Raw genomic sequence first — 17,729 nt, forward strand, 5'->3', positions numbered from 1 at the left:
GAGTTAGCAAAGTTCACAAAATTTGTAAATAACCAATGTAGAAGCCAAGTCTTCTGACTTCAAAGTTACTGCTCTACAATACATTAGCAGAGATGTCCCTCAAGATTATTTGGTATTGAAGACCAAAAAGGCTGTTGATTGCTAGTAAGTCTTTGATTTTTAAATCATGTGCCAGTAATCCTAAACTATAAAATGTTACTTTTAATTAAAATATTTCTTCTCTTACCCAAATTCTTTCAGTATACTCTACTTTTCAAAATAATGATGCTGTTTGCTCAGTTATTCTACCCCTTATTTTTTATTTTTTATTTTTTTTATTTTTTGGTTTGGCTGCACTGCACAGCATGTGGTATCTTAGCTCCCCAACCAGAGATTGAACCCATGCCTCCTGCAGTGGAAGCGGAGAATCCTAACCACTGGACCGCCAGGGAATTCCCTCTACCCCTTCTAATTTTTTAAACTGAGCATTTAACTATCCCGAGGCTAGATTAGATAAGGGAAAGGAAGGGAAGGGGAAAGAAAGAGGCAGGGAGGGAGAAAAGAAAAAAGAAAAGGAAAGGAAAGGGAAAGAAGGGGAGAGGGGCAGGGAGAGGAGGGGAGAGGAGAAGAGGGAAGAAGAGCAAAGCAAAGCTCACCCCCCCCCCCCATACAACTGACACACAGAAGAATCCTAAATACCCTGGGGAACCACTGATTTACTATTATCTGAGGATACTCACAGGGAGATACCATGATTCCCTATTAATGAAACTTCGCAAAAGTAGTGAATGAGTAGAAGGGAGACAAAGAACCGAGGAAAAGAACAAGCTGAAACTGTTCAGAGAAGGAGAGAAGGAGCCCCCTTCTCTTCCTGTTCTCAAAATGTGGTTCAAGCGCTATCTATATCAAAAAAACTTGAACAAGCATATCACTAAACTCCAGCACAGATCTGCATAATCAAAATGTCTGGGAATTGAGCCTATTAATTTGCATTTTAACAAGCCTATGGGTTATTCTTAAACTCAGTCAAGTTGGAAACTCTTCCCTCATTCATGAATCTTCTTCAATCATTAGCAGTCATGCTACCAGTTTAACTGAATTCTGTCTGCTGTCAAAGGCCTTGATGTGGCAAATACTGCTTCAAGTATTAACTAATATTAAGAAAGAAATGCTATGCCCTTACATAGATCATTTTGTCCTCTAACTATGAAACTTACCAGTATTTTTTAAAAGACTGCTATTTAAAGCATGCAGGTGGGGGATGAAGGAGTGATACAGAAGATAGGGAGGAAGGTACACAAAGAAAATATTTTTCTTGATTTTCTTTTCTTCAAAATGCGAAAAGAAATTGCTCAATATGTTCAGAAGGGGCTTCCCTGGTGGCGCAACCATTAAGAATCCACCTGCCAATGCAGGGGACACGGGTTCAAGCCCTGGTCGGGGAAGATCCCACATGCCACGGAGCAACTAAGCCCGTGCACCACAACTACTGACCCTGCGCTCTAGAGCTCGCGAGCCACAACTACTGAGCCTGCGTGCCACAACTAGTGAAGCCCGTACGCCTAGAGCCAGTGCTCCGCAACGAGAAGCCACTGCAATGAGAAACCCGTGCACTGCAACAAAGAGTAGCCCCCGCTTGCCGCAACTAGAGAAAGCCCGCGTGCAGCAACAAAGACCCAATGCAGCCAAAAATAAATAAAATAAATAAATAAATAAATTACTAAAAAAATTAAAAGTTCGGAAAAAAGAACATCTGTAAATTAATACAGTATTAAATACTAGTATATATATTTTCATTCAATTATAAGAGATCGGTCATTAATTTGTATATGCTAAGAAACTGGTTATGAGCAGCAAAAATATTAATAAGTTTTCTTTCATGAAGAAGAGAAAAAGTGGTAAGAAAAATGGATATATTGTTTTTATATATTAGGCTGAATCTTATTTAAGCCTTTTAAAAAGCAACTCTCATGAATTAAGACTGAAAGATGGATTTTAAAGAAAAGATTACCATTTGGTGCAGTGGGAGGTGACCAGATACCATAATATTTTGGCAAATATTTTCGTAGCTCTAAAAGAACACCATCAGTACAATCAGCAGCATAAACCTGAAACAAACAGAAATATAATATTTGCATGTTAGTTTCTTATAATGCTTTATTTATAATTGCCCCACACATTTCTCAAATAACACACTACTGTTGAATCATAATTTATCTGGTATGAGTTTTAACTGGAAGTAAATCTGGGGGAAAAAAAAGATTACTATGTGTCTTCAATGAAAAACCATGTGCTGTTTAGAGCACATTCTTCTTGGTTATGTAATTTTAGCCTTTCACTGTCCTTGAACTATTTTACAACAAAGTAAGTTATAGATAATTCTTAGCAAATGCAAAAGAATTCTTGCCCACAGACATGAAAATAAATTCTGGCCTAGAGGAGGGTCAAATGACTTCTCTCCAAACCCTCTGAAAGAGGAGAGTTTACAGTGTTCTTATGTACACTCATTCCACCTTCCCTTTAAGCCATATAAATTTGTGCTTCTTTGACTTCTCTTTTGAACCAGTTTTAAATCTGCCTAGTTCCCTCATTAAATGATGAGTTTAGCAAAATCTTTACCATGTATTTGTTTTATATCTGTAAGGAAATTGTGATTTTATCTCAAAAAAATATATCGTTTAACTCAATGCAAGTCTAACTATTATTTTGTGGGGTTTTTTGTGTTTTTTTGCGGTACGCGGGCCTCTCACTGTTGTGGCCTCTCCCGCTGCGGAGCAAAGGCTCCGGATGCGTAGGCACAGCGGCCATGGCTCACGGGCCCAACCACTCCGTGGCATGTGGGATCTTCCCAGACCAGGGCACGAACCCGTGTTCCCCTGCATTGGCAGGCAGACTCTCAACCACTGCGCCACCAGGGAAACCCAAGTCTAACTACTATTGCTCATTTAATTCTTTGATTTATAACCAGTAATAATTCTAGAAAAGACTAGAAATATCCAGATATCCTGGAACTAGATTCTTAACTTTTTTCCTAGAAAAGGAGAGAAAATATTTTTGTTTTAAAAACAACTTGTAAGACATCTTATCCCATTAACTCTTGTCAAATAAGGTCTACCTAATTATCTAAAACCACTTAAGTTTACTCACGTAAAATGCTCATGAAATCTCAGTATCAGAATTCTATGTTTCACACCACATTTATGTCAAGTAGTTACATACAACATAATTCTACAGAATAAACTCAAGTATGGCAGAAACTCACCAAATATCCACATGATACATTGTATTTCCCAGGTTCCCCTATTGAAATATGAGCATAAGTGATATTAGTCACTTATGGGCCAAGGTAATTAAGAGCAGGGTGTACCTCATCATCCCTCTGTTCCTGGCACAATGAGAGTGAGGGCACAGAGTGTTCATGATGACCTAACAACAAGATGGAGGAACCAAGTATATCTCTATGTACTTACCTAAAGAAGTCTATGATATATTTATAAGTGAAAAGATAAAAACTGGAAGAGTAGAAAGGTAAACTTTCTCTTCTTACTTTAAATATTTTTTTAAAGTAGTAAGACTGGTATTTACTGCAATATGCCAAGCAAGATAACCTAAAAAGCTTTCTACCTAGAAATGTAGGATAAAATATAACAAATATTTTCTTAAACGCATAACTGAGCTCCCAAGGTTAAAAAGGAAATTCATATGGATCTAAAATAAAGAGGAAACCCAAAGTGCTAAGCTGAGCAGTGATGTTGGGCTCATAGAGGTCCACTCTGAAGGCTTGAACCAAAGGATATCTGAACTTAAGGACTTGTCATAGATGAGGATAGAGCTACTATACTGAAAAAAGGAGAGTAAATAAAGAACGTTTTGGTCAAGCTGATAGAGAAAAACAGCAAATAAACAATATCAGGAATTAAAAGGGAGTCATAACTAAACTAGCATAGCATTTTAAAAAATACTATGAAGAACTCTGCCGGGTGGGTAATTATATAAAACAAACTATAATCTGTATTTTACTATCACATTAACAAAGAAAAAATCAAGACATTTAAGAAACTGAATCATTAGTTTAAAAATACATCCCTTGGGGAAGGGTAAGCTGGGACTAAGTGAGAGAGTAGCACTGACATATATGCACTACCAAATGTAAAGTAGATGGAAGCAGCAGCATCGCACAGGGAGATCAGCTCAGTGCTTTGTGACCACCTAGAGGGGTGGGATAGGGAGGGTGGGAGGGAGATGCAAGAGGGAGGGGATATGGGGATATATGTATACATATAGCTGATTCACTTTGTTATACAGCAGAAACTAACACAATATTGTAAAGCAATTATACTCCAATAAAGATCTTTAAATATATACACACACACATCCCTTCCAAGCAAAGAATGAGAGAAAAAAAGATGGATGGAAAGGAGGAAAGGAAGAAAAAGACAACAGGCCACTCAGATGAATTCATAGGTTAAGTTTTATCAAGCCTTTAAGGAACAAAATCCTTATCTGATACAAATTCTTCCACAAAATAGAGAAAGAAATGCTTCTCAACTCATTTTATGATGCTAAAAGAAACTTGATATCAAAACCAGACAAGGACAATATGTGAAGAAATAATAGTCCAATCTCACTTATGAGTATAGCTGGAAAAAATCTTAAATAAAACACTAGCAAACAAAATCCAGTAATGCATATTATTAAAAAACAAATTTAAAAAGACATGTCCAAGTAGGTTTTATTTCAAAAATAAAAGGTAGTGTAATGTTAGAAATCTATTATGGCATTTACCACATTAACAGATTAAAAGAGGAAACTCATATGACCTTTTCAACAGATACAGAAAGGCAGCTGAAAAATATTCAATACCCATTCGTATTTTGAATTGTTTCTTGAAATAAAAATAGGAAGGATGTTACGTATCTTCTTCTCCTTCCCCAAGAAGCTCATATGAATCGACTGCATCAAGGGGGGTTCCTTGCCCTCTTGCCATTGTCTCTTCCTGGTACAAGAGACTGGAGGGTAGGAGAAGACTTGAGGTCAGCTTATTTACTTCTCTAGTTCCCTCCTTATCAGTTCAAGTCTTCTCATAAAGTTACCCTCCCAGAGTTCCAGCAACCACTCCCTCTCCTTGCCGATTAGGCCCAGGGATGGTATGGCATTATCTCTTGCAGGTGGCCTTAAACTCTGACTACAGTTCTTTTATTAAACTGACAGAGTGCACCATTTGTTCCTTGACAGAATCTTGACTCACAAAGAAAGCAATTTCCTTAACCTGGGGAGAAGTACCTCTCAAAAACTTGGATCGAAAGTCATACTTTAAAGGGGAAATGTTAGAAGCACTTCTACTAAATGAGAGGAAGATGCCCCCACCATTGCTAGAATTAAGCACTGAACTAAAGTCCCTGACTGCAAGGGATGCATGCGGGTTTGATCCCTGGTCGGGGAACTAAGATCCCACATGCCTCACGGTGCAGGCAAAAAACAAAAAGATTTCAGCAAGATTACTATATATAAGAACACTATACGAATATCTATTTCATTCTTGTGTATTAGCAATCATTGGAAAACTTAATTCAAAAAAATACTATTTACAATAGAAACAAAAAATAAGGTACCTAGAATAAATCCAACAAATTATGTGCAAGACTTTTGCAGAGTAAATATAAAATACTTTCCTCAAAAAAGAAGCAGTGTTAGCAGTTAAAAGCATATTCTAGAGATAAGACTGCCTATGTTCAAATCCAGGGGCCATCATTAACTGTTTGAATGATCTTGGTCAAATTATTTAAACTAATTATGCCTTAGTAAAAAATGAGGATAAAAATAGTACCTAACTCACAGGTTGTTGTTAAATGAGCTAATGGTGGTAAAGCATTATAGCAGTACTTGTTTTTTGTTTTGGTTTGCATCGTGTTTTTACTTGCACTAAATTTAAGAGTTATAGTTATAAAATTCTTAGAAGAAAATATAAGCATAAACCTTCATGACCTTAAATATGACACAAAGTCTATGCTTCGAAGGACACTAACGAGAAAGTGAAAAGACAACCCAAAGAACAGGAGAAAATATTTACAAATCACATATCTGATACAGGATTTGTATCTAAAACATGGAAAAAAGGTAAAGACAACCCAATGAAAAAATGAGCAAAAGATCTAACTAGACGTTACTCCAGAGAAGATACACACATGGTCAATAAGTACATGAAAAGATGTTCAACATCATTAGCCATTAGGGAAATGAAAATCAAAACAAACCACAATAAGATTAACACTTCACACTCACTTGAATGCCCATTAAAAAAATAATAATAATAACTAACATGTGTTGGTGAGGATATGGAGTAACTGGAACCCTCATACATTAGTGGTAAAAATGTAAAATAGTGCAGCCACTTTGGGAAACACTTCCGACAGTTCCTCAAGTAGTTAAGTGTAGAATTACTATATGACCCAGCAATTCCACTCCTGGGTATATATCTAAAATAACTGGAAACAGGTACTCGAACAAATACTTATACATAAATGTTCATAAAGGCACTATCTACAAAAGCCAAAAGATGGAAACAATCCAAATGTTCTTCAATGGGTGAATGGATAAACAAAATGTGGTATCTAAGTATAATGGAGTATTACTCAGCCATAAAAAGGAACAGAGTACTAATGCATACCACAAACCTTAAAAACATGCTCAACAAAAGAGGCTAGACACAAAAAGTCACATATTGTGAAACTCTAATTATACGAAATACCCTGAATAGTTAAGTCCATAGAAAGCAGATTGGTGGTTGGCAGGGATTATGGGGAGGGAGGAATAGGGCATCATGGCTTAATGGGTACAGGGTTTTCTTTCATGTGATAAAAATGTTCTGTAACTAGACAGAAGTGGCAGTTGCAAAACACTGTGAATGTTCTGAAAAATACTCCTAGCACACCACTGTAAAGCAATTATACTCCAATAAAGATGGTAAATAAATAAATAAGTTTTTAAAAAAGTACTCCTAGTAATATGGTTAATTAGATGTTAAGTGCTCCCTTTCACCCTTACCCTCCTTTGGAGTTGCACAGAACACTTTAGCACATTCAAGGCTCTAAGAAATCCTGTAGTAAAAAAACACCTATTTAAACTCAGCACTTCTGAGAAATACAGCCTCTCAGCTAAGCGTTTTTCAAAATGTAGGTCACAACCCATCAATTGAAATCAATTTAGTAGATCAAATCTTTAAAAAATGAAGTAGAATAGAAAATACAAGAATGCATCGGTAAAGATAAGCATTGTATTTCTTGAAGCTTTTGTTTCAGTCACATACACAGTATACTAAGACATGTTGTCAAATGTATTTTTTACTGAGTCATCACCAGAAGGCTATGAAAAACACTTTGAATACAACGAAACAAATCTTACCTCACTTACCATATTATAGAATTCCAGCTCTCTTGGACCCCTCGGAGGTGGCTGCAACTGTTTCAAAACTGTGCCATCTGGATGTTGCAGTATACCTACAGAACAAAAGTCACATATTTTAAAATGGTTTAAATAATAGCGTATCTTCCATCGTAGATTTGTTCCTAAAGTTACAGATAAACCACTTTCATAAATTTAAGGGATTCCTTACACTTATTTCAGAAATTTTAACATTTCAGTGCTTGTTATATGCAGAGCACCAGAACACAAATTCTAAACAGCTTGGTTTTATTGTCTCCAACCACTGTTTCCCTTGTAGCCCCCTCAGACTTTCTAATAAATGAACACATGTAAATTTTTACAGAAATTCTTCAGTGACAGACTTTCCAGGAGATGTTAATTTATAGTTAAATAAGAAGCAAGTTAAAAGCAGTAGCATAAATTGATCCCTCTTTTATTAAGCAAACAAAAAAATGTTAACAATGGTTCTATATGAATTTCCTACTTTGTAATTTTTTTGTTTCTCTCATCTGTTATAAGAAAGCAACTAAAATTTTTTCCTGATTCAGATGCACTGTGTACAGCTATACAGATAGCATGAGGGCACCTAGGCAATGGGAAAAGTGGGGGCTGAAATCAGGGGCCAAGCCTGGAGCAGGAAGAGGTAACTTTTTATAATATGTCCACTCAAAGGGAAAAACTTTTTCTAAAGTCATCACATATATATACTAGCACTGCCCCTGTCACTATGCCATGAAGATTCATTCCCAAGTTTATATGTTAAAATCTTAAATTTTCATATATTGAGATTTCATAAAATCACACTAGTTAGAACACAACATAGCTCAAATAAATCTATTTACAATTTTGGTAAAATACACCACTTAAGTTTCTATTTCTTTTGGCAATGCCAGGAATTTTTAATCATGACAAAAATGCAGAGTTTAATCAACAGAGGCAGAAAGTACCAACTTAAGAGAAACAGTAATCAAGTTTATTTGTTTTAAGTCCTAGTTATAGACTAGAAGGAAGGTAAACATTAATTCATATGGATAAGATTGGTTGGTAGAGGTTTTTGGGACTTCAAGGAGCAGTCTAATATAGCTAAAAGTTACTAAAGAGAAATTCTATTCCCAAAGGCTGGGATGTAGAACAAGAAAGTTCTTCACTCCCATGGAAACAGACATTTTCAATAGGCTAATGAAGAATGGTAGATGTAAAAACTCCTTGATGAACTGAACTGTGGTTGTGGGGGGGCGGAATGGAGCATTCATAAGTGAGAAGAGAACCATGAAGCTTCCCTATCTTGGGGCAGACACCTCATCTGGAGACAGGTAAACCTGCCATTAGACAAATATTTTAGCAGGCAAGCAGAAATCAGCCAGACTGTAGACAACAGTGGGGGGTAGCAGGATGGATTAGAGACAATAGTCCTAACACAAAAATAGATTGCTTGGTCCAGCAATTCTCCCACACTACTCACTCTGCAAAACACCCACTCCAAGTTTTCAGAGAAAGCAGACATGGAGTAGAAGATAGTAATACCAGGCATTCTCCCAGTGAATGAATTCCAGGATCTAAAAGTAAACCAATAGTACCTTATACTGCAGCCAAATACCTCACAGCCAAAAGACAGTCATGATAAGAAAGGAAGCATCTTGGAAGGCTGAACCAATACCAGGTGAACTGAATCTAAGACTGCAGTCCACACCCGCTCAATTAAATTCAAGGGGGAATATGATTTATCAGCCCCTCACCCTAAACAGAGGGAAGGGCTTATACTCTATGTGGAGCAAAACAAAACAAAACAAAAAATAGTACACTTCAGGGGACTTCGGTGGTCCAGTGGTAAAGAATCTGCCTTCCAATGCAGGGGCTGTGGGTTCAATCCCTGTTCGGGGAACTAAGATCCCACATGCCGTGGGGCAACTAAGCCCTCGAGCCACAACTACAGAGCCCCCGTGCTCTGGAGCCCGCGTGCCACAACCAGAGAGAGAAAACCCACACGCCACAACTAGAAAGAAGCCCACCCGCCACAGCCAAAAATAAAGATAAAGAATAATAACCTTTAAAAAATAATAATAAATAAATAAATATTCCAAAATGAGTAAATACACTGATGTCTGGGGAGACAGAGTTCTCTGTGAGAAAAAAGGGAGATATAGAACAGGGGGAGGTAAAGAACACTGAGATATTAAATTTTAATTACAGGTATGAATATGAACTCTTTTTTTGCAGTACGCGGGCCTCTCACTGTTGTGGCCTCTCCCGTCGTGGAGCACAGGCTCCAGACGCGCAGGCTCAGCGGCCATGGTTCTCAGGCCCAGCCGCTCCGCGCGGCATGTGGGATCTTCCCGGACCGGGTCACGAACCCGTGTCCCCTGCATCAGCAGGTGGACTCTCAACCACTGTGCCACCAGGGAAGCCCTGAACTCTAATTTTTAAGAATATGAAATTATTTATTTCTTAATCTAGTCTGCTGAAAGGACAAACAGCAACCACACTAAAGGAGCAAAGAATACACCTGTTGCCCAGATCCTGGTTTTTAAATACCATTTACCCCCAAAGGAACCAGGTTCTTGAAGAAAATAGTGGTTCATTCTAGGACTGGGACAGGGAAAGTACAAGATGAACATGGGACATCTTTTTATGCCACAATGTGAGAAAATGCTTTAAAAGAAAATATGGAAATGTTAAAAAGGCACAGGAGGGACTTTCCTGGTGATTCAGTGGATAAGACAGCCAAAATAAATAAATATTTAAAAAAAAAAAAAAAAGGCACAGGAGCCAGCTTGAAGAAGCTCCCACTGCCGAAATCTGGGACAACTGAGCATCAAAATAAGTAGCAACAATAATGGATTAAGACCCATTCACTGAAGTTTGAAAAATCCATTACTCCAACCTACTAATTAAAGAAAGAGAGAGAGATAGAGACAGAGGAGGGAAATCTATATTCCTTATAGAAGAATGCCAAAAAACCCAAAAACCAAAATAGTGGCTTCCCTGGCAGCCCAGTGGTTAAGACTGCGCTTCCACTGCAGGGGGCACAGGTTTGATCCCTGTCCTGGAACTAAGATCCTGCCTGCCATGCTGTGCAGCCAAAAAAAAAAAAGAAGAATGACAACTAACATGTAGCAGGAATAAGAGAGTTAGAACATTACCATTTTCCAACTAACAGTAATTAGTGAGTTGGTCAAATATCATCAATGGGTGCTTACAACATTTGATGAAAACTTTGACGAGAAACGTGATATTTTAACAGTCTCAAAATATTCCTCTCAAATTATTTACCTACAATAGGAAAAATAAAACTTCACGGTGGAAAAATCTGGCAATATCATTTAATCAGGTGATCAGTTATTGGGTTGGCCAAAAGATTCGTTTGGTTTTTTCCGTAAGCTGACTCTAGTAGCACTTAGCTGTCTTTAACTTCATTCGAAACAATTTTGTTAGATTATATTGTGACAGCTGTCATATCAGCATGGATTAAAAAAAAACATCAAAATTGGTGAATTTTTGTGTAGCCATTTTAATATTGAAGATGGAAGAAAAAAGCAACATTTTTGGCATATTATGCTTTATTATTCCAAGAAAGGTAAAAATGCAACTGAAATGCAAATAAAGATTTGTGCAGTGTATGGAGAAGGTTCTGTCACTGATCAAACGTGCCAAAAGTGGTTTACAAAGTTTCATGATGGCGATTTCTCGCTGGACGTTGCTCCACGGTCGGGTAGACCAGTTGAAATTGATGGTGATTAATCAAATCGAGACATTAATTGAGAACAATCGACGTTATACCACGTGGTGGATAGCCGACATACTCAAAATATACAAATCAAGGGTTGAAAATCATTTGCGCCAGCTTGGTTATGTTAATCGCTTTGATGTTTGGATTCCACATAAATTAAGCAGAAAAAAACCTTCTTTCCACATGCGATTCTCTACTTAAACATAACGAAAACGTTCTGCTTTTAAAACAAATTGTTATGGGTGATGAAACATGGATACTGTACAATAATGTGTAACTGAAGAGACTGTGGGGCAAGCAAAATGAAGCACCACCAACCACACCAAAAGCTGGTCTTTATCCAAAGAAGGTGATGTTGTGTATATGGTGGGATTGGAAGGGAGTCCTCTATTATGAGCTCCTTCCGGAAAACCAAACGATTAATCACAAGAAGTACTGCTCCCAATTAGACCAACTGAAAGCAGCACTCGATGAAAAGCATCTGGAATTAGTCAACAGAAAACACATAATCTTCCATCAGGATAATGCAAAACCGCATGTTTCTTTGATGACCAGGCAAAAACTGTTACAGCTTGGCTGGGAAGTTCTGATTCATCCGCCGTATTCACCAGACATTGCATCTTTGGATTTCCATTTATTTCGTTCTTTACAAAATTCTCTTAATAGGAAAAATTTCAATTCCCTGGAAGGCTGTAAAAGTCACCTGGAACAGTTCTTTGCTCAAAAAGATAAAAAGTCTTGGGAAGATGGAATTATGAAGCCTGAAAAATGGCGGAAGGTTATTAGAAGAATATGGTGAATACAATGCTCAATAAAGTTCTTGGTGAAAATGAATAATGTGTCTTTTATTTTTCCTTAAAAACCAAAGGAACTTTTTGGCCATCCCAATATATCACCAGCAATGCAACTGACATCCTGTGCTTTATGATATGATGCTTCAAGAAAACAACATAATTCATAAGTATTCTTACCAAAAATACATTCATCTGATTCTAAGCATGAGGAAATAATTAGACAAACTTAAAGAATATTCTAAAAAGCCATATGCCTATACTCTTCAAATATTTCATAGTTATGAAACATAAAGAAAAATTTAAAAACTGCTCCATATGACAGGCAACTAAAGGCTCATAACAACTAAATGTAATGTATATAGCCTTAGAAGGGGAAAAACTGTTATAAAGAATATTAGGGGAAAATTGCTATAAAGAATACTATAGGAATAATGGCAAAAACCAAATGGAAATATTCTGGAATTGATAATTTTACCATGGTTAGGTAAGAAAATATTCTTATTTTTAGAAGATACACAATTATTTAGAGGAAAGGGGTCATGATGCCTGCAATTTTTTTAAAATGGTTCTGCAAAATCATTACCATATGGAGAGAGTAATAAAGCAAATGTGGCAAAACATTAATAATAGGTAAATCTAGATGAATGGTAATATATTCATTCATTCATTCATTTCATTGTACTATACTTGCAACTTTTCTAAGTTTGAAATGTTCCCACACATACAAATTCTTTAAAAAGGAAGGATGATTTACAGTAGCATCAAATACCTAGGGAAAATCTAGTGTAAGACCTTTACACTGAAAACTATGTCTAAGAGAATTAAAGAAGGCCTAAATAAATGGAGAGATAGACCATATTCAAATACTGGAAGACTCAGGATTATAAAGAAATCAAATCTCATCAAAGCAATCTATAGATTCAAAGCAGACACAAAATCTTATCAGGTTTCTTGGGGAAAATGACTAGTTGATTTAAAATCTATACAGAAATGCAAAGGGCCAGAAATCAAGATAATCTTGAAAAAGAAAGTGGGATGTTTATTCTACCATACATCAAGACTTATTATACAGCAGCTTAAATTAAGACAATGAGGTATTATTGCTAGGATAAACAAATCAGTGAAACAAAAGTCCAAAAGGAAATTCAAGAAATTGAAATAACTGGGGAATATGCACAATACAGTACAAATGAGCTGTAAAAAAACAATGAGGAAGCACTCTATGAACTGATAATACTGATTTCTAGGAGATATTGTTAAGTTTAAAAAGCAACGTCCAAAACAGTATATACAGCATATCACTTTTTGTGTCAGAAAGAAGGGAAAATGAGAAAACTTACAGAGATCTGCTTATTTCTGCAACAAGAAACTCAGAAACAATAAATCAGAAAACAATGAAATTGGTTAACTACAAGGGATGCTGAGAAATGGGATGGAGTGATAAGGAATAGAGTGACACTTCTGATATACCTTTTTGTAAAGTTCTGACTTTTGGAAGCATAGTAATTTTATAACCATTCAAAAATATTGATATATCACTGAAGGAAGGGAACTGAATTTAAACAGAAACAAATGAATCCAACTGTATTTCGAATGAATAATATTACCATTGAGAAGAGGGGGTTAAAAATAACCACACACACACAAAAAATTCTAATCCAAATAACCTTTGAAGAGTTTCCAACCACATACCTTCAGTAAAAGGGAATCTCATCTTGCACTCTTTATTCTAGGTTTGTTTTCTAGAGTAGTATGGGTATAGAAATCCTGAAGATTATAGGATTAAGAAAAAGTTAATATTGCTGGGAGCCAGGTTCTCACTGAGGCAAACAGGAAACAAATTTAGAATCAGGAAAAGGAAAAAAACTGTGGAGTTGGAATGAAACTGGAAGTATCAGTATGTACTTATGATTTCTAAAATATTTATACATACTTTTTAGTTACGTGTATTGAAAAGACCTGGAAGCAATGACACCCTAGTGGCAATGAGCAAACCTGCACCCAGATCTTGGTTTCTAAATACCATTTCCCACTAAAAATGAACGAGGGCTCCTTAGAGAAAATGGCTGGTTCCAGAGCTGGGAAGGGAAGGCACGAGATAAGGCAAAAATAACTTGTGACAGAAAAGAAGTAGGTGCTCCCAATTGGCCAAATCTAGGACAATTTGGACAACAAAATAAACAAGTTCTATAATGGGTTATGACACTTTATAAAATAAGAATCCACGACTCCAAAGTGATCATAAAAAAGAACACATGGGCTTCCCTGGTGGAGCAGTGGTTGAGAGTCCGCCTGCCGATGCAGGGGACACGGTTTCGTGCCCCAGTCCGGGAAGATCCCACATGCCGCGAAGCAGCTGGGCCCGTGAGCCATGGCCGCTGAGCCTGCGCGTCCGGAGCCTGTGCTCCGCAAAGAGAGAGGCCACAACAGTGAGAAGCCTGCGTACCGCAAAAAAAAAAAAAAAAAAAAAAAAAGAACACGTATGCATAGTAGTAATGGAGGGCTATCTCTTTTTTTTTTCCTTTTCTTACAAAGTCAACTATACTTCAATAAATAAAATATTGACTATATTCCCTGTGTTGTACATTACATCCTTGTAACTTATTTTATACCTCATAGTTTGTACCTCTTAATCCCCTTCACCTATTTTGCTCCTCCCACTGCCCCTCCCCTCTAGTAACCATTAGTTTGTTCTCTGTATCTGTGAGTGGAAGGCTTTTTTTTTTTCTTCCTATCTGAGAGCTATTTCTTACAACAGAATGCTGACTGTTAAAATAGAGGGAGTGGTAGAATTGGAAAAATCACAATTTTTCAACTATCAGAGTAAAGGCTGCTTCAGGCAAGAATCATCAATAGATGTCTAATCTAGGGGTAAAATATGAGGACCCCAATATCTGCATGATCTTAAAGCATCTCTCTATAGACAGCTTATTATTGCAAGGTGGAAAATATTAACTATGTACTAGAGAAGCCAGACCACACTTGGACCAGATGATCAAGTTAATATCACTAATAATGGGCAGATAGACATTGTGGACTTTAGACGTGACACCCTAAGAAGGACAGACTTTTATAATGTTCCAGCCAGAAATGTATCACCTGAATCTCATCATAAGAACCCATCAGAAATCCAAATTAAACAATATTTTATAAAATAGCCTGTAGTCTTCAAAATTGATAATATCATAAAAAAAAAAGAAAGGCTGAGAAACTTACAAATTAAAGAATTCCAAGAGACATGACAACTAAATGCAACAAATGGTCCTGGACTAGTTCCTATGCCGAAAAAAACAAATACGATAAAAGACATTGTTGGAAGAGTTGACAAAAGCAGAATATGGACTACAGATTAAAGCATTGTATCATGGTTAAACTTTCCATATTTGATAAATGTGCTGTGGTTACAGAAATACACACTAAAGTACATTCTTAGGAGATACTCGCTGAGGTATTACTCGTGTAAAGGGGCATGATATATACAACCTACTCTCAAATAGTTCAGAAAAAGACAAATTATGTATCAATATATAGAGAGACCTAACTTCAAGGAACAAGTTAACTAACAATTTAATGGGGAAAAAGGCACGCAACTGACACATCATTAACCCCTAATTCTGAAAAAGAGAAAAGGAGTAGGTAAAGATCAAAGTAGTGGGAAATGTTCTTTGGGAAATAACATACATTCAATCTCATCCATTTTCAGAAATCCTTGTTTGAGTGGTTTTCTACAAGCACAATACACGGTGGGAAAAAAAGTGCTCTGAAGCAGGACCCTTGGTTTCCAGATTCTACACACAGTAGCTTTGTGACTTTAGGCTTGTCACTTAACCAGCCTTGGCTTCAGTTACCTCGCCTAAAAATGTCAGTATTATCTTACCAGCCTAAACTGGAATCATCTTACCAGCACAAACCAAATTGTCAGGTCTAAGATCTGCATGACTCACATACGCCTCCATCTGATTCTCCAAGTAATCATGGCCTAAGAACCAGTGTAAGCTAGGTGAATTCCAGTTTCTAAACCGAACTTTTACATCACCAAGAGAATAAAAAGGCCCTGGATTGTGCTTTAAACGCCGTGACTCAAAAAATGTACTACACAGGCCATGACACAATCTTATAAAGATGATCAAGAATAACTGATTGTCTTATCTGTGTACCACCCTAATACAATAGTAGGGTGTATTTCCTACCGTGAATCCGAGTTTCAGCATTCCTGAAACCACGCCTCCCGGAGAAATCCAGGAGATATCAGAAAAACCTCTCAAGGGGGCGCGGAGAGAGATCCCGGATAAACATCCCGGATAAACCAGGACAAGCTTCCAAAACCAAAACCAAAACCCAAGCAAACAAACATTCTAAAACAAAAAACAAAAAACACTTGTTTCGCCCCCTCCAGCTATGCAGCTGCACCCAAAAGAGAAGCACTAGATTAGCATCATATGCATTTCATTCCTTTTCTTTTGCAATACTAGCTGCCCGCCTATAATAAACAGACCTTGTGCTCAGGGGAGAATTTACTTCCCCGTCCAGTAAAAACGAAGTTCCTTATTTTCACTAACAACGAAAGCCGTCTTCAATCAATACCCACCCTCCCTGGGGAGAGCAGACACTCCTCTCCCCGCCACCTCCTGCTGCCCGTCTGACGCCCCACACCCCAGAAATCGTCCCACTTTTCGAGCCCCTGCTGCACGGGTCGCGAGGCTCTGGGGGAAAGCGGAAGAGACCGGGGGTGCGGCGTACACACCCGGAGGGGCGTCCGGCACGGCCAGCGAGCCCCAGGCTACCTCGGCCGGCCCGGGGCTCGCGAAGGCGGAAGGGGTGCGGCGAGCTCCGCGCCACCCCCACTTACCCACTTTGTCCTTCCCGTACATGTGCCCGGCCACCTGATGCGAGAGGGGCACGCAGCCGTTGAGGAAGCGGAGCCTGCCGCCCGCCGGCTTCAGGGTGCCCTCGCGGGAGGTCTCGCCCGCCGGTGGGGTCCGCATTTCTGGGGGGCCGGGCGCCTCAAGCCGGAGAGGGGATGGCGGCTCCGTTGCCATAACGGAGAGCTGAAGCGGCAGCAGCAGCGAGAGCAGCGAAGAAAATAAGGCGGAGGGAGGGGACGCCGGAGAACCCGGGGGTCGCTCAGGCTCGGCCGCGAGGAGGCCCGGGGGTTCCTGCGGCTGGTGCCCTCTGTGGCCCAAGGAGGGGGCCCATGACGCCGCGAAGGCGCGGGCTCGCCCTGCCCAACTCTCGGCGGAGCGCGCCTCTCGGCTCCCGTTGCTCAGCTGCCGCAGCCGCCGACCCGGGCGCAGCCCAGGAGACTGACCCCAGCGGATGAGCGGCGTCGGCTGTGGCGCCCCGCGCTCCCTGGGGCCTTGACGGCGACGGCGGCCCCACCTCCCGTGCCCCCGCCCCCTCCCGCCGTCCTCCAGTCCCCTTAGCTGCCGCGCGCGCGTCAGCGCCGCCGGCACCGCCGCCTCAGCCGCGAGCTTCCTACTGCGCGACCCGCGGCCGCCGCCGCTACTGAGCATGCCCAGAGGCCGCCAGACGGGACCCCCGCGGCAGGGCGCGCGCTCGGCGCTGCCAGGGCGAGCGGAAGGCGACCTGGATGAGGCGACCAAACTCGCGACTCTTCTCATTCCCACCTGGTTGGCCTTACGGTTCTGCCAGGGCTGGTGTGCCTTCATTCAGTGCGCGCTTCAGCGCTTCCCGGAGTTAAGCTCAAAGACATCAGGGGCTCCCAGTTGTGAGGGGCAGTCAGTCACGCGTTAGGAGAGTTGGGAGGCAGTAGCGGTGCCCAGGGAGGCTTGGAAGACCACCCTTTA

The 17,729-nt window shown here is 39.4% G+C and overlaps 1 protein-coding gene across 1 annotated transcript in view; it reads right to left on the reverse strand.

The window, feature by feature from the left end:
• IPMK (inositol polyphosphate multikinase) overlaps nt 1-17,264 on the reverse strand; it is a 37,921-nt gene extending 20,657 nt beyond the window's left edge. Inside the window, exons 1-3 of the mRNA XM_065894618.1 lie at nt 16,772-17,264; nt 7,390-7,475; nt 1,991-2,087 (exon numbers count right to left, since the gene is read on the reverse strand). Of these exons, the coding sequence (XP_065750690.1) occupies nt 1,991-2,087; nt 7,390-7,475; nt 16,772-16,961 (373 nt within the window). The 5' untranslated portion in view covers nt 16,962-17,264. The remainder of the gene's footprint in view (nt 1-1,990; nt 2,088-7,389; nt 7,476-16,771) is intronic.
• Between the last annotated feature and the right edge of the window lie 465 nt (nt 17,265-17,729).

This window comes from Phocoena phocoena, chromosome 16 (genome assembly GCF_963924675.1).
Source record: "Phocoena phocoena chromosome 16, mPhoPho1.1, whole genome shotgun sequence".
In the NCBI taxonomy this organism is placed as follows: Eukaryota; Metazoa; Chordata; class Mammalia; order Artiodactyla; family Phocoenidae; genus Phocoena; species Phocoena phocoena.